The sequence below is a fragment of the Ips typographus genome, linkage group LG2 (assembly GCF_016097725.1).
Source record: "Ips typographus isolate SLU linkage group LG2, UJ_Ityp_2.0, whole genome shotgun sequence".
Taxonomy (NCBI): Eukaryota; Metazoa; Arthropoda; class Insecta; order Coleoptera; family Curculionidae; genus Ips; species Ips typographus.
Window position 1 is genome coordinate 12121773 of NC_138423.1, and position 21199 is coordinate 12142971.

Genomic DNA, 21199 nt, shown 5'->3' on the forward strand with positions numbered 1-21199 from the left:
ATATGAAATATTTGCTGTTTATTTACCGTTTATTCTACCGGTATTACATATTTTGACTTGGCAACACTGGTGGGTTATGTATTTATATTACAAATTTTACTAATCTAGATTAAATTACTTACCTGAAATAATGACATTTTTTAGTTTTTTTAGTAGTTCCATTATTTTTACTGGAAATGAAAAAAAAAATGTAATCAAACAAGCACATATTTGCATTTTCAGGAACTATTCGTTTACAGGGTAGTCAAGATTTAAAATTTCAAGCTTTACGTATATTGTACGTTTAAAAAAATTTATATTCCATAATAATTTGTTTAAAAATGTCTCTGAGAAATACAATGAATATATCCTATAATATAGTTATAGTTCCTGAAAATGCAAATGTCTGCTTGTTTGGTTACATTTTTTATAATATTTCCAGCAAAAATAATGTAACTTCAAGAAGAGAAGAGGATTCCAAAAATGAAATAAAATAATATCGCGAAAAAAAATAAAATCTGAAATAGAATAAAATCGCACTAACAGTGGCTTGCGTATACTGAATGACATTTCCACCTAAAAATTTGATAGGTATATGACTTTGGATAAGAATTTTATTATTCTTCTTTATTAAATTTTTTTATGTAATTTCAACAATAGCTTTTTTAATATAATATTTAAATTTTAACTTCTTTTGGGTTGATCAGTGAAAGTGAGTGGTCATCAATAATGCTCATCATTAATGGTCTAATAGTCACCATCCAAATAAATTGTTTCTAGAATATCTGGGTTAAAAGAACTGAAATATAAACCTTACTTAAAACTTTGATATATCATAATTGAAAACCAAAATCTCTTTTTTGCTTGTATTTTGATTTGTTATTTCTATATATTTTCGGGGTTAAGAAACAAACAACATTTGTTACTGATCCTTTTATTGCAAACTGACATCAGTAAATATGGGAAAAAGGGGTTTGGAATGTAAATATATATGGACGCATCTCTACAACAGATCTTACATCGAATTACATACATGAGCGAGGCCGTGATATAATTACAAAGAAAGAAATACATATACAAATTAGGTAGCGTTACATGTCAATAAGAGGCAGTCGCAAGCTTGATTATTTTGGTAACTATTACTTTTATAACTTTATAATTTTGGAGCGTTATATACCATAAAATTTTAATGCAGAAAATTTTAAACGCCTCTGACATTTTGAAGCTTCACCAACGTGATCTTGCGTTTAGTATTATTACGGTGATACTAAACAAAGATAGATTATTTATTTGCTGGTGGAGCATTATACAATACACTAAAGCACAAAAATCAACTATTTGGTATACCTTCAATGTGAAATTTTGCCTTTAGGGGTGAAGTTCCATTACAACATGGAAAATAAACGAGTTAATTTATGGCTAAATTCGAAGTAAAATGGGATACACCCGCATTTTACTGTGAACTTTGTCCAAGTTTAACCTCGTCTGGTTATTATTGAAACTCTCATCTGAAATAAATAAAAAGGGGCAATATTATTCGAACTGAACTAGAAAAGTTATTTCAAACGAAAGTTTTGATACGTATTTACAAAAATAAATAACAAATTTACAGAAATTTTAACACACCTCACAGAGGTAAAATAAAGGTCGTAATTACAGTCGGTCAAATAAAGTTTCTAAAAAGCCTGAATTTAAGCAATATGTGTCCGACTGATACTCATTAATCCAAATAACTTAAGAAATTACAATTATTACAAAAAATATTAAAATATAGAAAAATAAATTAAATTGTATGGTATAAAAACTTTTAGTAATAATTTGTACAATCATTTACATTTTTGTGCTGGACAAACCATCCTCGGGCTGGTTTGTCCAGCATTCTTCCGCACTTCTAAACCGACTTAACCTAAAATACTGACACTATTAATATAGACATTAAGTTGACTGAATCATGATGTTAAAATCATTCGTCTGGGCGCAATACTATGAAAATTGATGATGGTTTGCACTTCCTGTAGAAAATGCAAACCATCATAAGTACAATAAGCGTATAGTGGTGAAGCATAATATAGAGTGTTATATTTTTTTAGTAATAAATTATCTTGCCTTGGAATACTTTTGCAAGATAGTGACGTCACAGTGGCTTCATCTGATCCAACGTTTCTTTGGCGTCCGTCAAATTAAGTTACCTCCTTAGACTAGCTTACACTTCCAGTAATACTAAATTAATGAGACTTTAAAGCAAATAATGCTGTTGGTCGCACAAAGTTCTGGAACTTCACCCAAAATGATGCCTGGCATCACAACCACTTTCACGTATTTTCGCACACTTATCCCTCAATTCCGCCATGTTTCTAATGGGGCCTTTGCATAGATCGATGAAAGCCTCATGGCAACAATTATTTTCTTCGTTCGCATTGTAATACAGTAAGAAATTGTTGATGGGAGTGCATCGTTTATTGTGTCTTCCCGCTCTTTTGTTGCGAAGACAGTTTTCCAGTCGTTTTCGCGGCATAATTCTGCCCTTTTTATCAAACTGCATAACGGTATTACGATGCCCTGCTAGTTCTAGGTATACGTAGGCTTGGTGCGAATATTTTCGATCGTCCGGGATCCGATCGGAAAATTTGCATTTGTCCCAGGATTTTTTACGTTCGATGGATTTGTACGTCTGTAACAAAAGATAATCATATAAAAGACTCTATAAATACAATAATTTACTTTATCTACTACCACTCAATAATAACCACACTAAAAATTTGGAACCAAAGTTTAGTCAGTAATAGTAGAAATATCAAGAGAATCAAATAAAATATAACTATTTCACCTCAGTTTTATAAGAAAATCTATACTATACTAACAAAACTTAAGAAGAATTGAAACTTAATTAAGACCAAAACCAAGATAATTTAGAATTTTGGTTAAAAAAGTTTGTGTTTTTGTTTATCAATCCTTATCCTCTGACCGGTTTCGCTGTTCAGAGAGGTTAAACAATTAAATCGGTGTTTATCGTATGATGCGGCATTAATGGGGCTGTTCCTAGATTTGGAAACGCCATTTGTACTTTCTAACTTATAGAGTTGTGTACAGATGTCACCAGATGTCGCACAACAACTATTAGATTTTTAGGTTTAGATGAAAATAAACCCTGATTAAGTATTTAATTTGACATTGATTGTCTCAAAATTATACATTTTCAGTAAGATCAGACTGTACTCCGAAAAAAAACAAAATTTAGTGACGTAAATATTATATGGAGTGTCAAAATCACAATTTAGAGCCAAATATCACACAATTTTTTGCTCTAAATGCAAACACAGCAATTTAACTCTGATTCATTACTTAATTTGAAGAAAAAAATAAAAGGAGCTATTTATGACGTAAAAATATATTTATCTCATTTATAAAAGACACAGTTTTTTGGTTCTGACTCTTAGTTTTACTGTATGCATAAGTGCTTATTTTTACTATGAATATCTCAAAAACAGTACATTTTTAGAACAGAACATGATAAGTCAAGTCGAATCTTAACACAAGCAGAATTTTCTGACGTAAAGTTTATTAGGAACGAATATTTATAGAAATTTGAAATTTTGGAATCAAGATAAATTCGATGCTTGCTGTATTTTAAAAATATTTTCATCTTTTTGTCATTTCCGGTTTAATCGGCAGTAGATATCAGCCAGATAGTATTTTTAAATACTCCTATCGATTTAAAATATTTTTCATGTATTTCGAGATATTGAAGTTTGAAAAATTAAATTTTGGGGTATCATAACCCCTAACCAGAATAAGATAGAGCAAAACGGCTTGCATGTTCTTATCTTAACTTTTTAAGATCATTTAGTAATATTTTTAGTTTTGACAGATGTCAAAAATTTTATAACAGTAATAAAATTGACACCTGCCAATTTTTTTAATATAACCATGCACAAGATTTCAAAAGGTTAAGATAAAAATAGGCAAACCGTTTTGCTCTATCTCATTCAGGTTAAGAGCAATGACACTCCACAAACTAAAAACCCTGTATAGGGTGTCTCATTTATAGAACCAAAAATTTAAAAAATGTAATTTTTCAGATCACACATTAACAGTCAACCAACTCAAGAAGGTACTTTGATCCTGCAATCCCAGAAACTGTATATACATTATTAACAGAAAGCTATTTAGAATTTTTTTAGTATTATACCGGGTGATCACCTACATGTATGTTTTTTTAATTCCAGGATTGCCAAAGTCTCCTCTGATAAGGCCTCTTGCCGCCATTGCCTTCGTAATATCCTCTTTCCAGCATCTTGGGGGTCTAATACGTTTTGTCCTTTGCTGTGGAGCCATATTCGTTTTGGCTACCTTGTGTATGGCATTCTTTGTAAGTATCATACCATATATCAAGCATTTTCGTTCGACAGTGTCCATAATCTCTGTCTCTGATTCTGTCGTTTCTAACATGATCGGGCCTGGAAATGCCGCAGCTCCAACTCCAAAAATCCATCTCCACCGCCAACAGGCGCTCTCTTTGTCTTTGGATGAGTTTCCATAGTTCTGCGCCTCATGTGGGAATACAACGTAGATGACATGTTTTGTTCTACGTGTAATGTTGTTATTCCAGAGAATACTATTTAGTTGTCTTAAGGCTGTTTTGCCTCGCCCCATTTTGTTGTTTATATCATCCATGCTTCTATCATTTGACGACAGAGTTACATCCAAGTATTTGAAGCTACCACATCCTTTAACAATATCAGTATCCATTTGTAGATTGCTAATAGTATCTTCTCCTACCTTCAAATATTTTGTTTTAGACATGTTTATTGTGAGTCCATATTTTTCATATTGCTTGCTTTAGTTTGCGTAGCATGTAGTTAGCATCGTCTTCGTCCCCGATCAATATCACTTGATCATGCAGCAAATAGTAAGGTGAACAAGATCTTATTTTCTATGGGAATACCCATGCCTCAGCATTTTATTTTCCAGGATTTTAATGCTTCCTCCAAATAGATCTTAAACAATGTAGGGGCGAGTGTGCATCCCTGTGGTAGAATCTTAGTCACCCTAAACTCTTGTGATAACTGACTGCCCATCTTTACCATTGCTGTACAGTCTGTGTAGAAAGATCTGACAGTATTTACATAGCCCAATGACACACCATTAATGACCAGACTTGTCCACAACTTGTTTTGTGTAACTGTATCATAAGCTCTTTGAAGGCCTATAAAGACAAGGTGAGTGGTAAGCCCTCTTGCACTACTCAACCAAACTAATTTTTGAGGGTAAATACTCCATAAGTGCAAGACGGTCCAGGTCTAAATCCATTTTACTTATCCATTTCTTCAACATACACTAATACCACGGTAGTCTGTGCAATCTCTTCTGCTTTCCTTTTTAAATATTATCGTGATAGTGGCTTTTTTTCATTCTTTCCACATTTGTCAAAAATCACTGCCAATATATCAAAAAGTTTCGATGGTGCTGCTTTAATCAGTCTCCACAGACTGATCCAGGGACCGGAGCTTTTCCGTTTTTCATGGCGCCATCTGCATGCTTGACTTCCTCAGAGGTTTATACATGGATTGGATATTTTGTTGTTTGTAGTAGTCCCGTTGGACGGTTCGTGTCGGTCGGTTGTACCCGTTCTTACATGCCAAGATTTATGCCTGCATGGTAGTTATTTTGTTTTTTTTCATGTTTTTTAGCATCTTCCAAGCTTTATTTGCTCGGGTGTTGCCCATGCTTTTTTCTATTTCTTCGCCAGTTTTCTGCCAAGCTTCATTCTTAGCCTTAATCACTGTTCTTTGTGCATCTTTTATTTTTTGTCTGTATTCTCGCCAGTTTTTTCTTATTTTCCACTTGCTCTTGTACCGCATCGTTCCACCATCCATCGCATTTCAGTTAAACCTTTTTGTCAGGTGATCATCTATATAATACTTTAAAATTTGCTTTTTTGGCAATCAAATTTGAAACTTTGACAATTATGCAACTCTCCTTGGTAAATCTTTATATTTTTTAATTTCTTACAGTTACGTGACTGTGTCTCTCATTAACCTATTTTAGTTTCAAAGTTTTGCTACCCACTTTTTTTCACATATTTTCCTAACCTTTAGAACCCTGTCGATCACAATCACACACAATTATTATTGTCTCAATCACTTGATCTTTTATACAATCCTTTATTTTGTATAAAATGTAAATTTTCCCAATTTCTTATAATACGAAGTTCTATCGATCACGTGACTGTTTCCTCAAACGTTTTCCAAATATTTTACAATTCTGTCGGTCATCTGACCTGTTTTTCATTACATTTTATTGTTATGACTTTTGCTTTATTTGTATTAATCTTTGCTTTTATTATTGTAATATTATCAATCACGTGACTTTTTCCTAACATCTTACGACTTTTGTTATGTGATTGTTTTTAAAATCATGTTATTTAAACTAACAAACATTAAAAATCACGCTAAAGCAGCCAGAATTCTCTAGAATCATTCTAGCAACGTCAGAGACCTCTAAATTCTGCTGAAAAGCTACCAGAGACCTCTAAAAGTGTTCTTAATCTTCCAAATTTTATTAAAAATTCCCAGACGCCTCTAAAACCATTCTGGCAACGCCAGAGACCTCTAAATTCTACTGACTACAATAATTATCAGTCTGTATTTTTGACAGGAGATTTTGTAACTTTTTTAACACAGTTTTTGAGTATTTTAAATGAAACAACCTGTAATATATTTTTTTAATATGTTTTGAATAACCGGAATAATCTCATTGTATTAGTAATAAAATAAAATAAAATAAACTGTTTACCTACTTTTTAGCAGCTATATTATATGTATAGACAATATTGAAGGATGTCAAATTGTATATGATAAAATGTAAAAAAGGAAACACGAAAACTAATGGCATATGTCAAAAATGCCAAATGTTTGGCACTTTTACTCCAATTGGAAACTTATGCCCGGTTTATACCTCCAAATTAAAAAATTAAATTAAATTAAATTTAATCAGGGAATGAAGGAAAAACAAATATAGTTGGTCAACTTTTAAGTTAAAATTAATTTTAGTTTCTTGTGAATTTTAAATATAGCATGTCATATACAAACGTGTAGCTTTAACTTTAAGAAAATTTGGCTAAAATAAAAATTTAGTTTCATTGTTAATTTGAAGGTACTATAAACCAGACATAAAATTGTCTAAATTTGGTTTCTTCCAACTATCCCGTAAAAAAAGAACAGCATTGTTTTCTTAAATTACTGATTTCCTGGAAACTCTGGTAGTTTTTGAAATATCATATTTATCAAATAAATACCACAAAAACTCATTTGGTATTTTACTAATAGCTTCATAGGAACACCTATTGGTATAATACGCAATAAAATACAAATAACTAAAAAATGGAAACGTTTAGCTTGACCTTCTACTAATTTTATATTGATTATTTGTGACATTTGTTATTAATTTTTATTTAAGCCATATGCAAGAATAAATAAAAAAAAAATTATTTAAATTTCTGTCTGAATTATTAACAAATGTCAAGAACATGGTTTCTGATTATGTTATTTATTTACTTTTTGTTATTTTCGTGTATAAACAATAATTTGTGTTAATCAATTTGATTAACAAGTCTATTTTAAGCAATCATTTTTGACCTATATTTAACTTGAACTTTTTATATTTTCCACAGTTTTGTCTTTTCTACTAAAATCCAAATTGTAGCAAACATAGTTACTTACCAAGGTATGCATAGCTCCTCCAGCATTTTTAAAACATAGAAATCGCCTCTCTCGTGGATCATAGAGGTAAAAAGCGTAACTTTCAGCTGTCCTGTTTGAGTGCCGCAACCTTGTATTATAGTCAGTCGATATTTTGTACAGGTATTTTGCAGCACCTGAAACAATATCCAATTACAATTAAATTTCAGAATAGTTTTAAAAAAATGACAACATACCCGAACTGGTCGCTATTTGTCTTGACTTATTGACGTAAACAAAGCCATTCGGATCGTTGAAAACCAACGTTTTCCAAACTGGATCAAAACATAGTAACTGTCCGTAGCCGTCGGTGCACTGTAGAAGTCCTACCTGAAAATCAAAATTTGAATTAACTTTAATATATTACCAGGTCATTAATCATAAATTTCATCATCAATTAATAACAATTAACTTCCTCTAGTAGACACAATGAGCACTTAAATCGGCCCTGATTGTTATCTTCACCATTCTAAAAATAAAACACTTTGATGAAAGCAATACAAAGCGACAATAGTTTGACGTATGTGACACTTCAAAATTTTTATTTGTGGATCCATATTGGTAATAACGGCGCCAAACCTGATTATTACCTTTATTGATTAAAAACAACAATGTAGTTTTGATCAGTTACTTAATTGAAGTCATTTCAATGTCATATTGTGATTAAGTAGAAACGCAATTTTTTTATCTGGAAACTTATTTAGATTTATCACTGTGTTTATTGTGTTCCTACACGCAAAAAAAAAACACGTGCCAAGACTTTGATTTGAAGGCATTTAAGTCAAAATTGAAATTTTCGGTTTTTGTGAAGGTTAAATTGTAATAAAGTTTTAGAAATTATGAAATATTCTGATCAAATTGAATTATCTTTAACAAAATTAACTTTTATAACTTTATCAGAAAAATAAATATGAGTAATTTTTGACACTATTTTTGAAACAAAAGTGAAACGCAGAAACATTAGCACTTTTTTATCAACAATTTAAAAAAAAATTGTATTAGCATAGTAACAGAAATTCTACAGTTAAAGAAATTTAAAAAAAAAAACAAAAAACAAAGAAAGAAAAAAAGGAACATATGAAGAAAACTTTCAAAAACAGCAACACAATTTAAAAAAACTGAAATGGAAAACTGCAAATAAATTTATTTTTTGAAAGGTTATGATAAAATTGCTTTGTTGAAACAATATAGCAACATGTCTGGATTTTTTCACTTAACAATAATTGTTAGGCAACGTTTAGATCGTATCATGTCAACCAAATTAATCAAATACTTTTAACATGCAATTGAATTTTGAGTTTATTGACAGTTTTGTATTTAGTCAGTGGCGTCCATGCCCATACAAACATTATATTGACTATATCATATACTTTATTCTAGTTCTTACAGATAAAATAATACGCCTCTGCTTTTTCATTATTATTTCTCACATTGCCGTTTATGATGAGTTTTTTAGTACTTTTAGTCACCATCCTTTTAGTAAAAATTAAAAAAACTTTTTTAAACTACAGGGTGAATCATTTTAAAGAATGAATAAGTCGAAATACTGTGTGCTGTGTGCACAAAAATGTGCTTTAAACAGTAATGTTCACTCCAAGTGGGTTTTCCAGCCGATTTTGTTCATCATTCATTGAAACTGTGTTTCTGGTAGTTCAAAATTTGACACCGCTTTTCTGCCTGACTGTACCAAATTTTGTAGTGCTTTTCAGGTTATTGGATAGAAAATTTAATGAGGATTTCAAAAATGTGCTTAAAACAGCCATTTTCTCACCCCGTGGGTTTTACAGGCGATATTGTACGTGATTGTCCTTTCAAACTGTATTTCTGGGCAATTCAAACTTTGATACCGCTTTTCTCCCTGACTATACCAAATTTTGTAGTTTTTCGGGGTAATTGGATAGAAAATTCAATAAAGATTCGAAAAAAGTGCATAAAACACTCATTTTCATATCACAAGTGTGTTTTACACCGTTTTTCTCCCTGACTGTGAGTGTTTTTTCATGTCATTGCTCACTGCAGGTTGGTTTGACAAGCAACTTTGTTTCTCACCGTCAACCTCTTCTCAAAATAGCATAAATCAGAGTTTAGAAAAGTTTTCTTGCAGTATTCGATACAAAACGTGTTTCTGAGATTTATGACAGTGGTCACGTGACTCCCTAGCTAAATTAATCTCCAAAAACCACGTGATATCTGGTAGTCATGGTGGAAAAAGGACAAAAGACGGTTTAGATTTCTTTATTTTAGATGATAACAAAAAAAATTTAAATGACCTTAGAATAATAGTATACATATAATATACCGTATTTAAAAACAAACCTGATGATGGTTTATAAAAATTGAAACATTTACATTATAGTAAATTTAAATAGAAATTTTAGTAGGGGGAGGGAGGAGCAATGTTGTACAAGCCGTCCCATGTAAAGATAAGTTAGTTTTAGTTAGATTTTCTGGTAAATTTAACATCAAGTATCTATTTAAGAATTTCTTCCTGTAATGAGACATCCTGTATTTGACAAACAGTAATAATTTTTTTAATTTATAGTCGATTGTTTAATATTGCATATATTTTTGCGTATTTATTCACTTATTTTTTGAACCACAATAAAATTCTTTATTTCAAAAAAAAACACTCAGTGTCGTGGGTTTTTAGTTTGGGTTGGTATAAAAACAATAGGACAGTCTTCAAAATGCAGTTTTACGCGCTTTTTTATTTGCTCAGAAAACTGGAAAAAATAACAACAATTAACAACCAGGTAAGTTATGTCCACACAATTATTTAGACGTTTTCCATTTAAAACATTTTACTTTTCCAAAACAATCAATCAATATAACCTTCATTTCAGCACCTTCATCAACACCAAATTTTTTCTATGAATTTCTTTACCAATGCACAAAATAAGATGAAGGTGGTAGAAAAAGGTTATAACTAAACTAGTTTTAAAAATTTTCTAACATTTACACAAATAAAAAAGCATCAGATTATTTATTATAAATTTTGCAAACATTTGTTAAAACAATTTTTACAAATATCAAAAACAATTTTGGTTTTTCTGGGCTACAAATTTGACAACCTTAAATATAGTCGAAAAAACCACTCCGGAAAGCAGTTTTTAAACCTTTTATGTGTTTTGCATTTTATTAGGTTTTAACAGGAAAAAACTTGAATATCGCAATCAATTTGCGCTTGCGGTCATTATTGTTCAGAAGCACCTTGACTTTTGCAATATCGACAAGCCAATTTATACTCATTATTATTAATGACTTTAGATTAGTTCATTTTACGTTATGGAAATTAAATGAGTGAAAAATAGCTCATAATAACCGGTTGGATGCCAATTTCCAATAGAGATCATAAATAATTATTTTAAATGCCAACTTATAGGAAGAACTTTGTTGCAGTTGCTAAATGTAAACTTACCATAATAATAAGTATGAGAGCCCGTAACACCTTTTCTGGTAGCTTTAATTTCCTGAAACAAAAAAATATTTATTAGAAAATGGTTTTTTAGTAAACACATCATAAACAAAAACATTTTTTTGATTAGATTAGTATTTGAGAGCAGAATGTTGATTTTTTAGTATAATCTGAACAGTATTAAAACATACATGGGTTTAATTGTTAAAATTTTATCACAAGGAAATGTGTGTTTCAAATTTCCAAACACTCTACTCTGCTCTAATCTGGGTTATTAGCCGTATTTTGGGTTAATTGTGATTTATTACTTTTATGACAGTTGACATATTTTGTACTCGATTCAATAATAATGCACTTGTTTAGGTTGTTTTAGATAAAACGATTGAAAGTCAAATGGATTACTTGTCATTTACCCAACTGATGAATGAAATTGCAGGTTTGTTTTAAAACATAATAGTATATTCAAGCACTGTCTGGACAAATATTACATGATCCATGTTAACACTTGTTATTGATCAATTATCTCGTTATGTTTTCAAAGTCTTAAAGCAATTTAATTTATTAACGCCGATGTAATAAAAATACTTAACATTTTGTCATAACATCATTAGTAAATTTAATAACTTGTAAACATTCAGCTAGTTTATCTGTTTGAAGTAAGAAATAATGTCGAAACCGCGATATTTTCCGAATAGTCCAGAAATTCAGTTTTAATTCTTTGTCTAGTATGCTAATCCGATTTATAAAACTAACGGGAAAAATCAAATTAGACTTTTATCGATTTAGTAGTCGTAAATGCGGAATTCAATTTCAGTTTTGAATATTTTCGTTCGTTTATCGCGTTAGATTTCACACCGCCTGCGGTGCTTTTGCTGCTTTATAGCGATATCAGTTATGCACCCTAATAAGGCTGTAATTGTGTTCATAAACTTTTCATTTCCAATTAAAATCTATGAGAAAGTTTCCATCCATATCAGATTCAACAAAAACAAATGAAACATTTTATTATTTTATTTTTAGATTTTATAATTTATCAGAAAATTACTCAAATTTAGGTTTATTATGATGATATTACCCATGGAATTTAAAATTAACCTGAAATACTCTAATTTTTGCTTATTGTTCATATTGATAATTATTTCCATATGTATGATGACTTAATTAAATGTTTTCTACGTTTAAATTACTACGTCTGTACTAAAACAAAATTTTTACACACTTTTTAGTTTACACCAATAACTGTTTATCCCAAAAAGAAAGACAATAGGCAAAGCTATTATTTCATCTATAGTTAATATTTCATCTAAAAGTTAGTTTTCACTCACTTTTTTTGCAATTTATCTGACACTATAGTGATCCTGATTCTATGTTTACTGCAGCAAGTTAAATTGGTTTAGTATGGAAAAGACTATGCATTCATTTTGACTAGGTTTATTTTATTGACGAGTAACATTTCAATAAAAGTGTTAATTTTGCTGTATTAAAAATTGATTAGACACTGTTTTGCCACCTTTACAGTAGTAACTTTTGGTCAGCCAGCATACCAATTTAGGTACTCAAAAAAGATTAGAAGTAACATACAACAGCAATATTTTGATTGTGTTTACATCTAGAAGAGCTATGTCCGTTTCCCCAACATTAGCTAAGTTGAGTTTAAGAACCGTTTAGATTGTGTTATTTTGCACCTGATCTGTCACATTCAAACCTCAACTTGGCTTAAGTTGTACTTAAAATCGACTTGAAAGTAATGGGAAAACAGGCATTAATCCTTCAATAATTGGTTTATCTGGCTTCGGTTGACACTATTTTGACAGATTGTGACTCTGTTTACTTTTGTTAAATGAATTTTTTTGACAACATGTGTCACCTGATTCTTTAATTTCAGCCAGGTCAAAAAAAAAATTGGAGTAGGTTTACACTATTTAAGTTAACCAATATAATAAAACTCAAGTCACATTTGCCAAAACTTTATTCAGAACAAACTTAATAACAGCAAAATGAGAGTGTTTACACCAGTAACATTAGATTCTTAGATCAAAAAACAATTTTTATTAATTTTAAAATTTTATATAACTCTGATTTTGTTAACAACATTCTATTAAAATTCGGTGAACACTAAATTGTCTGTAATTTTGACTATGTTTGACATTCTCTATTTAGCTAATTTTATACCAACAAAAACACTTGATATTTCAATCAGAATGATCCATTTTACTACTTTTGGCATTTTAATTGGGTTTACACCGCTGGAGGAGGATCCTTAGTTGGAAAGTCACTTCTCAGTACTTTTGAAAGTCTTTTAACCCTATTTTGTAGATTTTACCATATCTTAGTTTTGAAAATCTCTTTCTTCTTCAAATTAACATTTTTTCAGGTCAACGTTTCGACATCAAGTAAAGTCATCGTCAGGAAACTACTTCAAAATACTGATTTTACTACATTAGATATTTTTGCAATATATTATCATTTTTAGGTATTGTTTGGCACTTCCAAAGTGTCTACGCTGGTTTAACACCTCACGTGATTTCTGTGAATTAAGACAACATCAAATAAGTGCAAAATAACCTTAAAATATTTACTTAAACCTGATAAGACCCTAATAAAACAGTGTAACAATGAACATTCCAAAGCTGTAATTAAAGCGCAAAGTTTAACTTGCTTCAAATGTTTTTTGGTTGCAAAATGGAGGCGATAAGCAAAACTATAAAACTAATTTTAAAAATTCCTCAGGTTGTTCCGTGTGTTACTATTACCTATGCAATTTTGATTAAGAATTTGTGATATGCACATAAAGTTCGGTTATTAAATATGAATGAGTAACTAAATTTCTTACCAGAAGAAATAAGTAGAATGCTGCATATCTAGCACTACAAAACTAAGCTTAATGAAATCGTTCGACAGGCTTTATAGTAGTTATTTCCATTAGGAATTTTTAAGCAAAATGATAATATTAAAACAAGGAGCATATTCTATAGTGGACACAGAATTTCCCACCAATTTAAATATTCAGTAATACACGTCACGAACGCATTCCGATTGAGATTTTTCAAGAATTGTGGAAAGTTTGCAACAATAAAGATTATTTCCATATTATGATTAACCAGAAACGGACATTAGAATGTGGGTCAATGCTGAGTGGTGCAAAACTTCGATAATTTGCTAAAAGAACTGGCAACAATATTACGAAAAGACCAAATGTTAGAACCGTACGAATAGGAAAATTGTTGCTCATACTGTAACTAGCAAAGAAGCTATGTATTAAACACCTTATGACAACTATGACATCTTGTATAATTATATTGCTATATTTTCAGTTTCAAATGGTTACTAAAATGTTTTGTAATGATGGGCGTAAATTTACCAGTAAAGTAAAATTGGAAAAGTGTCATAAATTTGAATCATTACACTATTCATGCACCCCCTGTATAGTAGCGAGACTGACGGGCTGTGAAAACTCCAGGGATGAGTTTAACCCTTCTTTACGAACATTTTTTTTTTCTTTCAAGTTTTTGGCAACTTTTACCGTTTCGGAGTAATTTAGCAAAAATTGGTTTGATGCAACACATTTTCAAATGAGTTGAAATTGTGGTTTGAAATTTAAGTGCCCTGTAACTCGGTGATTTTTAGGAGTTAAAGGAGGTTGAACCACTTAAATTAACCATCTTGAGCTCCTTTTTCCAGTGGTGTTGAGCAAAAAATTCTATCTGAAAAATTGGGTACAGGGTGACAAAAATAGTGAACCACCATAATTTTCGTGCACACCCTATATATTGGAAGCAAAAACGGTCCTGCAAACTTAGGATGTTATGTTAAGAAGTTGATTAGGAACATTTCCAATTTTTTTGTAACTTTTACCGTTTTTGAGTTACTTAGGAAAAGCTGGTTTGGTATAACAAAAATTGAGGTCTAAAATTTGAACACGGTGTAAAGGACAGTCAGGGACAAAATCGCCTGTAAAAACCACTTGAAGTAAAACAATAATTGTTGTAAGCACATTTTTGGAATCCTCATTAAATTTCCTATCCGACCACCTGCACAAACACTACAAATTTTGATACCGTCAGGGAGAAAAGCGCTGTCAAAGTAAGAACTGCTAGAGACACAGTTTGAAAGATCAGTCAAGGACAAAATCGCCTGTAAAACCCACTTGGAGTAATAAAATCATTGTTTTAAGCTCATTTTTGGAATCCTTATTGAATTTCCTCTTTATTAACCTAAAAAACCCTTACAAAACTTAGTACAGTCAAGGCGAAAAGCGGTGTCAAAATTTGACCTGCCAGAAACACAGTATTTGTAAATTACTGTTACCGGTTAAATTGTCCTGGTAAAGTAAAATATTTCATCACTAATGTTGAGATATTACGTGTCAAGTCATTTTGCAAGCATGTGTTACAAATTTTAAACGTATGCTACAGTGGCATTTTCTATTGTTCGTAAATATATTAAATAAAAAGGAAATATTTTTTCTCATTCGGACAGAAACTAGAATTAGAAATGTTCCTCATTCAGTTGGAACCCGGAAAAGTAGATTACATAATTTTGGATTCTACAGAAAACTCTGAATTATCTTTATGTACCGAGTGTGTAATAAAAATGTTTAAAATAAAACGAAAAAAAATTGAAATTCCTAACTTTGTTGCTAGATGGCGGCCTTTGTATAGGGAAAAAATATGTAAAATTGCACCAAAAATTGCACTGAAATATTATGCCAATATTATCACAGCTATTTTTTAGCAAATTTGGCATGTTTTTTCTATATTTTTTCAAATTATCGATTGATGTTGCCAAATATCATTGGATTTAAACGAGCGATCTAATAAAGAATGTATAAAATTTTTATTTTATTTTTTAAAAGACTACGCTTTACAAAAACATTTTATAACTCTCTCATTAATTTCTTTGTATCTATATTAAAATGATCAAAAAAACTTACAATTTTACTTACAACATTATTATAAAGTACATAATATTTGGCATTCGGACAGGAGTTAAAAATTAGGTGAAAGTTTTGTTCCGCATCCAGGTGGCCTCAAACCGCCAATCTCTTCTTTCTTCACCTAATTTATAATTGATGACCGAATGCCAAAAAGTATTTCCTTTTATGCAAGTTCTAAAAAAAATTGTAAATATCTCCTTCTAAAATTAATAAAAACGGAACACACGTTACATAAAGGTGTCTCAAAAGGTTTCTGTAGAATTCAATTATGCGAAAATATATAGGGTGCTTAAAAAACAAAGTAAGTGCAGAAACGAAATATTTTTGTTGAATCTGAATTGGTTTAGGTTACCTGAATGTATTGCGGTTTAGTCATTTTGATTATTACTCTGAATCAGTTCGAGGATCACTCTGTATACCATACCAACAAAATAAACCAGTTACACAAAATTGTAATTTCATTAACTAACTATGTCACTCACTAATAAGTTTTTGCATGTTCAAAGTCAAAAATTACCAAAAATTATGATTTACCTTTCTCGAATAAAAAGTTGACTCACATTTGGCACCATGTTTAGATACAACCACTACCGATGCCGAGCACTTATTAGCGGCGAATTTGGTTCCGGATTTGCTCATTTCGTAACAAGTATCCAAAGACGCCATGGATGTAAGCAGATACATTTTGAGACTGAAGAAAAAATGGTTCCGTCGCGTCTTAGAGACGGTACATCTCTGTTGTTACTTAAAGCGCTACTTATTTTGCACTTTATATCTTAATTTCGGTCGCAACGTTGCCAAATTGCTAGGGGCATTGTTACTGATACGATATCTTAATCGATTAGGTATTTTAAATCGATAATCTCCGGCTAACAACTTTTATTGTTGTGGCGTTCTAGGAAAACATATCAAAACAAGTAGATGTGTGTAAGTAGTAGGTGTGTGTAATTTTCCAGATTGTAGGTTTGGCGCCGATGCTGATAATCCAAAAATGATCAATTACGATGTTTACACCATCAGGTAACATGTACCAAACAAGGACTCATTGGAATCCACTAGCGATTGACGTAATCTGAATATCCTTGTAAAACAAGTCCTTTAAATAAGAATGAATGTCCTTAAAGATTACTGTCGTAATTTCCAAGTTGTTGATAACAGAGATGAGCAGCAATTTTTGGGTTCCAATGTTCAGTTTCGCGGTAAAGTGAGGCAACATTGTAATAAAAGATACACTCAATTATAATGTCGGACATGTGTTGAACGCATAACGATCTAAATGTTTTTAACAGGCGCCTGCCCTGTCACCTAATAACATAATAGCCTACGTTACGTTGATATCACGGCTCCATTAAAGAACGCCACGAGGAATTTATCAGTTTCTTCTTCACGTTTGTGACCACTTTAATCACGAACGATAGCAAGAAACTTGGAATTTCATTATTTTTTTACCTGTTTCGTTTTTAGTGTCTTTACAGTTAATTAACCTGTATTATTAACCTAACGTTACTATAAAAAAGAAAAAAGATTTTTAGGAATCAGTACAATTGAGTGTTGCTCTAATTTATAATAGAGTAGCCTGAATGAAGTTCAGAACATTCAAAGGCAATTCCATAAAATACTCTGTGGATAAAATTATCAAAGCTGAAACTCCAAGGCACTTTAATAAATTAATAACTTTATAACACAATGAATGTTATGAAAAAAATAACACAATTTAGAAAAAAGAAAAAAGCACTTTTCAATATCTTGACGACTGTTGACCAGGCTGTCACAGAATAACTATTCCTATTTTTCAGAAATGATAGAATGTACTAAAATAATCATTTTTTATTAATAAACTAGTGTCCGGGAATTTCAACAATAATTTTTCAGACAAAAACATAATTTGAGTAAAAAAAATCAATCAGGAATCATTTGTGACCCACGTAAAATGAAAACTTCCAACATAGTTATTGTTTTCTGAACGTTGCTATGACTTAACTTATTTATTTAATTTGCTTATGCTGGTGAACTTATTTTAAATCCAATTTTAGTTTTCGTTTTTAAAGATTTCTAATTTATTTTTATGCAGAAATTTCCGGACCCTAGTTCATTGATAAAAAATTGTTTATTTGAGTACTTTCAATCATTTCTGAAAAATAGTAATAAGTAAGTATTCTTATACACCCTGTGTATTCCACAAGATGCTTTATAAGTGATTTCATAACTTTTTAATTAATTTCCTGAAAAAACTAAATTTTGTCAACGTCACACTATTTCTTGTTTACTGTTCAAATTAAACATTTTTTTAAAATGCAAAATTTCAAAACAATTGCAGTTTTTGACACCATTTTATTTGTCCTCCAGTGACTCAGTTTATTTATTTAATTCTAAACAACACAGACAAAAGACAGCCAAGACTTTCAAAAATATTTTTACGTGAGGTCATAACTTGTGCCGTTTGAACGCTAGAGGGCGTAAAAAATAAAAATATTTTCAGGCGGTCTTTTCTGTAATATCTTCGAAAACTTTTGAGTTAGCAGCTTGCAGTATAATTCCTTAATTTTTGCATCGGCAAGAATCTGTAATAAACTTAGTAGAAAAAATTGATAAAAATAACTTCCAACAATATAGCAAAACTGATCCAGAAAGCAGAAAATAACAAAATTAAACTTTGCATTTCAAACAGTTAACAAGTTTATGGTAAAAAAACCCTACATTTTGGTTTCGTCACTTTTTATCGAGTTGCCAAGCAAAAGAATTAATGACATTAAACTTTCAAATTTTATAAAATTAGTCATTTAAACTTTGAATTTCATTTGTAAACTAATCAATAATTTCATTATTTTAGCAGTTAATTTTATGAAACAATCAAGCCATTTAAACTGTCCAATTTCAATAACAAACTATTTTATTCGTAAGCTAGTCATTTTCATCATTTGTGAAGAAAATGATCAATATTTCATCTGTCAAATTTCATTAGCACATTAGTCAATTTTGCCATTTTAAGTTTGAAATTTCATTCGTAAGCTAGCCATTTTTATCATTATAGCAGTTGAATTTTGTGAAGAAATTGATCAATTTTATGATTTAATCTGTCAAATTTCAATAATAAGTCATTTAAAATTTAAAATTTTATTGGTAAACTAATCAATTTAATTATTTTAGCAGTTAAATTTTATAAAACAATCAAGCAATTTCACCATTTAAATGTCAAATTTCATTAACAAACTAGTCAGTTGAATCATTTTTTCATTTTCAAATTGATCGATTTGAAAATGAAAAAACTGTCAAATTTCATTAATAAAGTATATTTAGAATACAGAATAATTTCATGAAGAAATTGATCAATTTCATCATTTTAATACAACAGTTTAATTTTATGAAAAAAGCTATGTTACCATTTAAACTGTCAAATTTCATTCGAAAACTAGTCAATTTCATCATTTTGGCAACGCCGCACTAAATAGAAATTCTCCTATTTTGAATACTTTAGAGCCAAGATAATAAACAAATTTAACTTTTGTCCCACTCTAAAGGTTTTCTTAACCCTACAGTTTAACTTTTCAAAAAATTCGTCGAAAGACAAAAAGTCTAATAATAAAGTTGATAGATGCTTCATTCTCTAGCTTATTATATCTTGGCATTCACCGTTTCGCTGTTAGAGGTCACTAAAGTTAACGGATATTATTGACAATTTTTCTGTAAAATTCTTAAATTTAAATTCATTGTATACAGCTGTAAAAACTAATATTTAAAAAAAAAACTTGTTTGGGAACTCTTACATTTTGGCTTGTTGTCACAAAAAGGTTTTCGACAATTTCGTTAAGATGTTAAGTTTTGTCTACTTATATAACTTTACGGTATAAGGGATAACAAGTTTTATACATGTTGAACCACTATGTATAAGACACCATATCCAACCCTGTACATAAAATAAAGTCTAGAGATATCTGTAAATTTACCTTTTTAGAGTTTTTAGAAATCAAGTGAGTGTTTAATAAAATTACCCAATATCAATGCTGTCGAAAATGTCAATCAAGATGTTCGAAGATCGAGTTTATGATTATTTTAAATTTATTTGATTGACAAGTGGCATAATTTTTTTGCATAGGTGTTGCAAGAGCATAATAGAACAGCAAGCATAAAAGAGCAAAATTTAAATTTCTAATCTTAATGGTTTGTATTGTTTTTACAGTTTTTTTTTAACAAATAAAATTTGGCAGTTTTTTTTTTGAAGAAAACTGTCTTCTAAGATTATACGTCTAAAATAAAGAAAAGCTTCTACATATTAGGAGATCTTTCCTAGAATTGATCTAGCGGGAAGATCTTCTATATCCTTCCTATGAATTGACGAAAATATAATAAATCTTCTTCTCTTCTAATCTTTTACCAAAAGAATAATAGATTTACCAAACAAATAATGGAATTACATCCAAAGTCCAAAATATGCTTTTAAAAATGACCACCTTTTGATTATACAGGGTGATTCCAAAGTTGGTGCTTTCCTTTCACCTGCGAATAGGGCTTAAAAAATAAGCTTTTTTTTCCTTTGACGCTTTTTCGAAATATGAACAATAACGAAGATACAGGGTGTCAAAGTTTTACTGAAAAAATAAAAATGATTTTGGCCAAACCACTTGAAGTAATTAAACAAAATTTTGTAGGTGTCAGTAGCTACATGGAAAGGAAATTTTCCAAGAAACAACATTTTTTTTGCGTATACCAGTGGCGCGCGTATAATTTTTTAAAAAAATTTTCGAAAAAAAATATTACCCTACTAGTTTTTTTTCAACATAAAATTTATTATTGAATTCCTTGTTCAATTCTAAAAATAAAGCCCCTTTTATTATTTTTTCCTACGATGCACCGCTTTTGAGTAAAAAAATAAAAACCATCTTAATGTGTGCCTAAAATTAAATGCTGTTTTAATTTAAAATGTCAAATTATTAAAACTTAGTTCAGAGGCGGCTGAAATCTTTTGTTTTTGTTTATGTCTGTTGATAAAGAATAACCTGTAGTTAGTTAAAATTAAATTTAAGTTATTCTTTATTTTGTTTTTTTTCAGTAAAATTTTTACATCCTGTATCTTCGTTTTTGTTCATATTTCGAAAAAGCGTCAAAGGAAAAAAAAGCTTATTTTTTGAAGCC

The 21199-nt window shown here is 30.2% G+C and overlaps 1 protein-coding gene and 1 long non-coding RNA gene across 6 annotated transcripts in view; one reads left to right on the top strand and one right to left on the bottom strand.

The window, feature by feature from the left end:
- The window catches only part of LOC145725375 (uncharacterized), an 83637-nt gene that overhangs the window by 38089 nt on the left and 24349 nt on the right, over positions 1-21199 (top strand). The window contains exon 2 of the long non-coding RNA XR_014177249.1: positions 4206-4348. This is a non-coding gene — a long non-coding RNA (uncharacterized LOC145725375). The remainder of the gene's footprint in view (positions 1-4205; positions 4349-21199) is intronic.
- The window catches only part of LOC145725373 (uncharacterized), a 134347-nt gene continuing 114045 nt past the window's right edge, over positions 898-21199 (bottom strand). For 3 of the 5 annotated variants that reach the window (XM_081974117.1, XM_081974116.1, XM_081974118.1), the window contains exons 2-5: positions 11137-11188; positions 7916-8048; positions 7701-7855; positions 898-2650 (exon numbers count right to left, since the gene is read on the bottom strand). In XM_081974117.1, the coding sequence (XP_081830243.1) occupies positions 2258-2650; positions 7701-7855; positions 7916-8048; positions 11137-11188 (733 nt within the window). In that variant the 3' untranslated portion in view covers positions 898-2257. Of the gene's footprint in view, positions 2651-7700; positions 7856-7915; positions 8049-11136; positions 11189-16603; positions 16818-21199 lie in introns of those variants that run through there. The other 2 variants (XM_081974119.1, XM_081974115.1) reach the window with 2 other exon arrangements.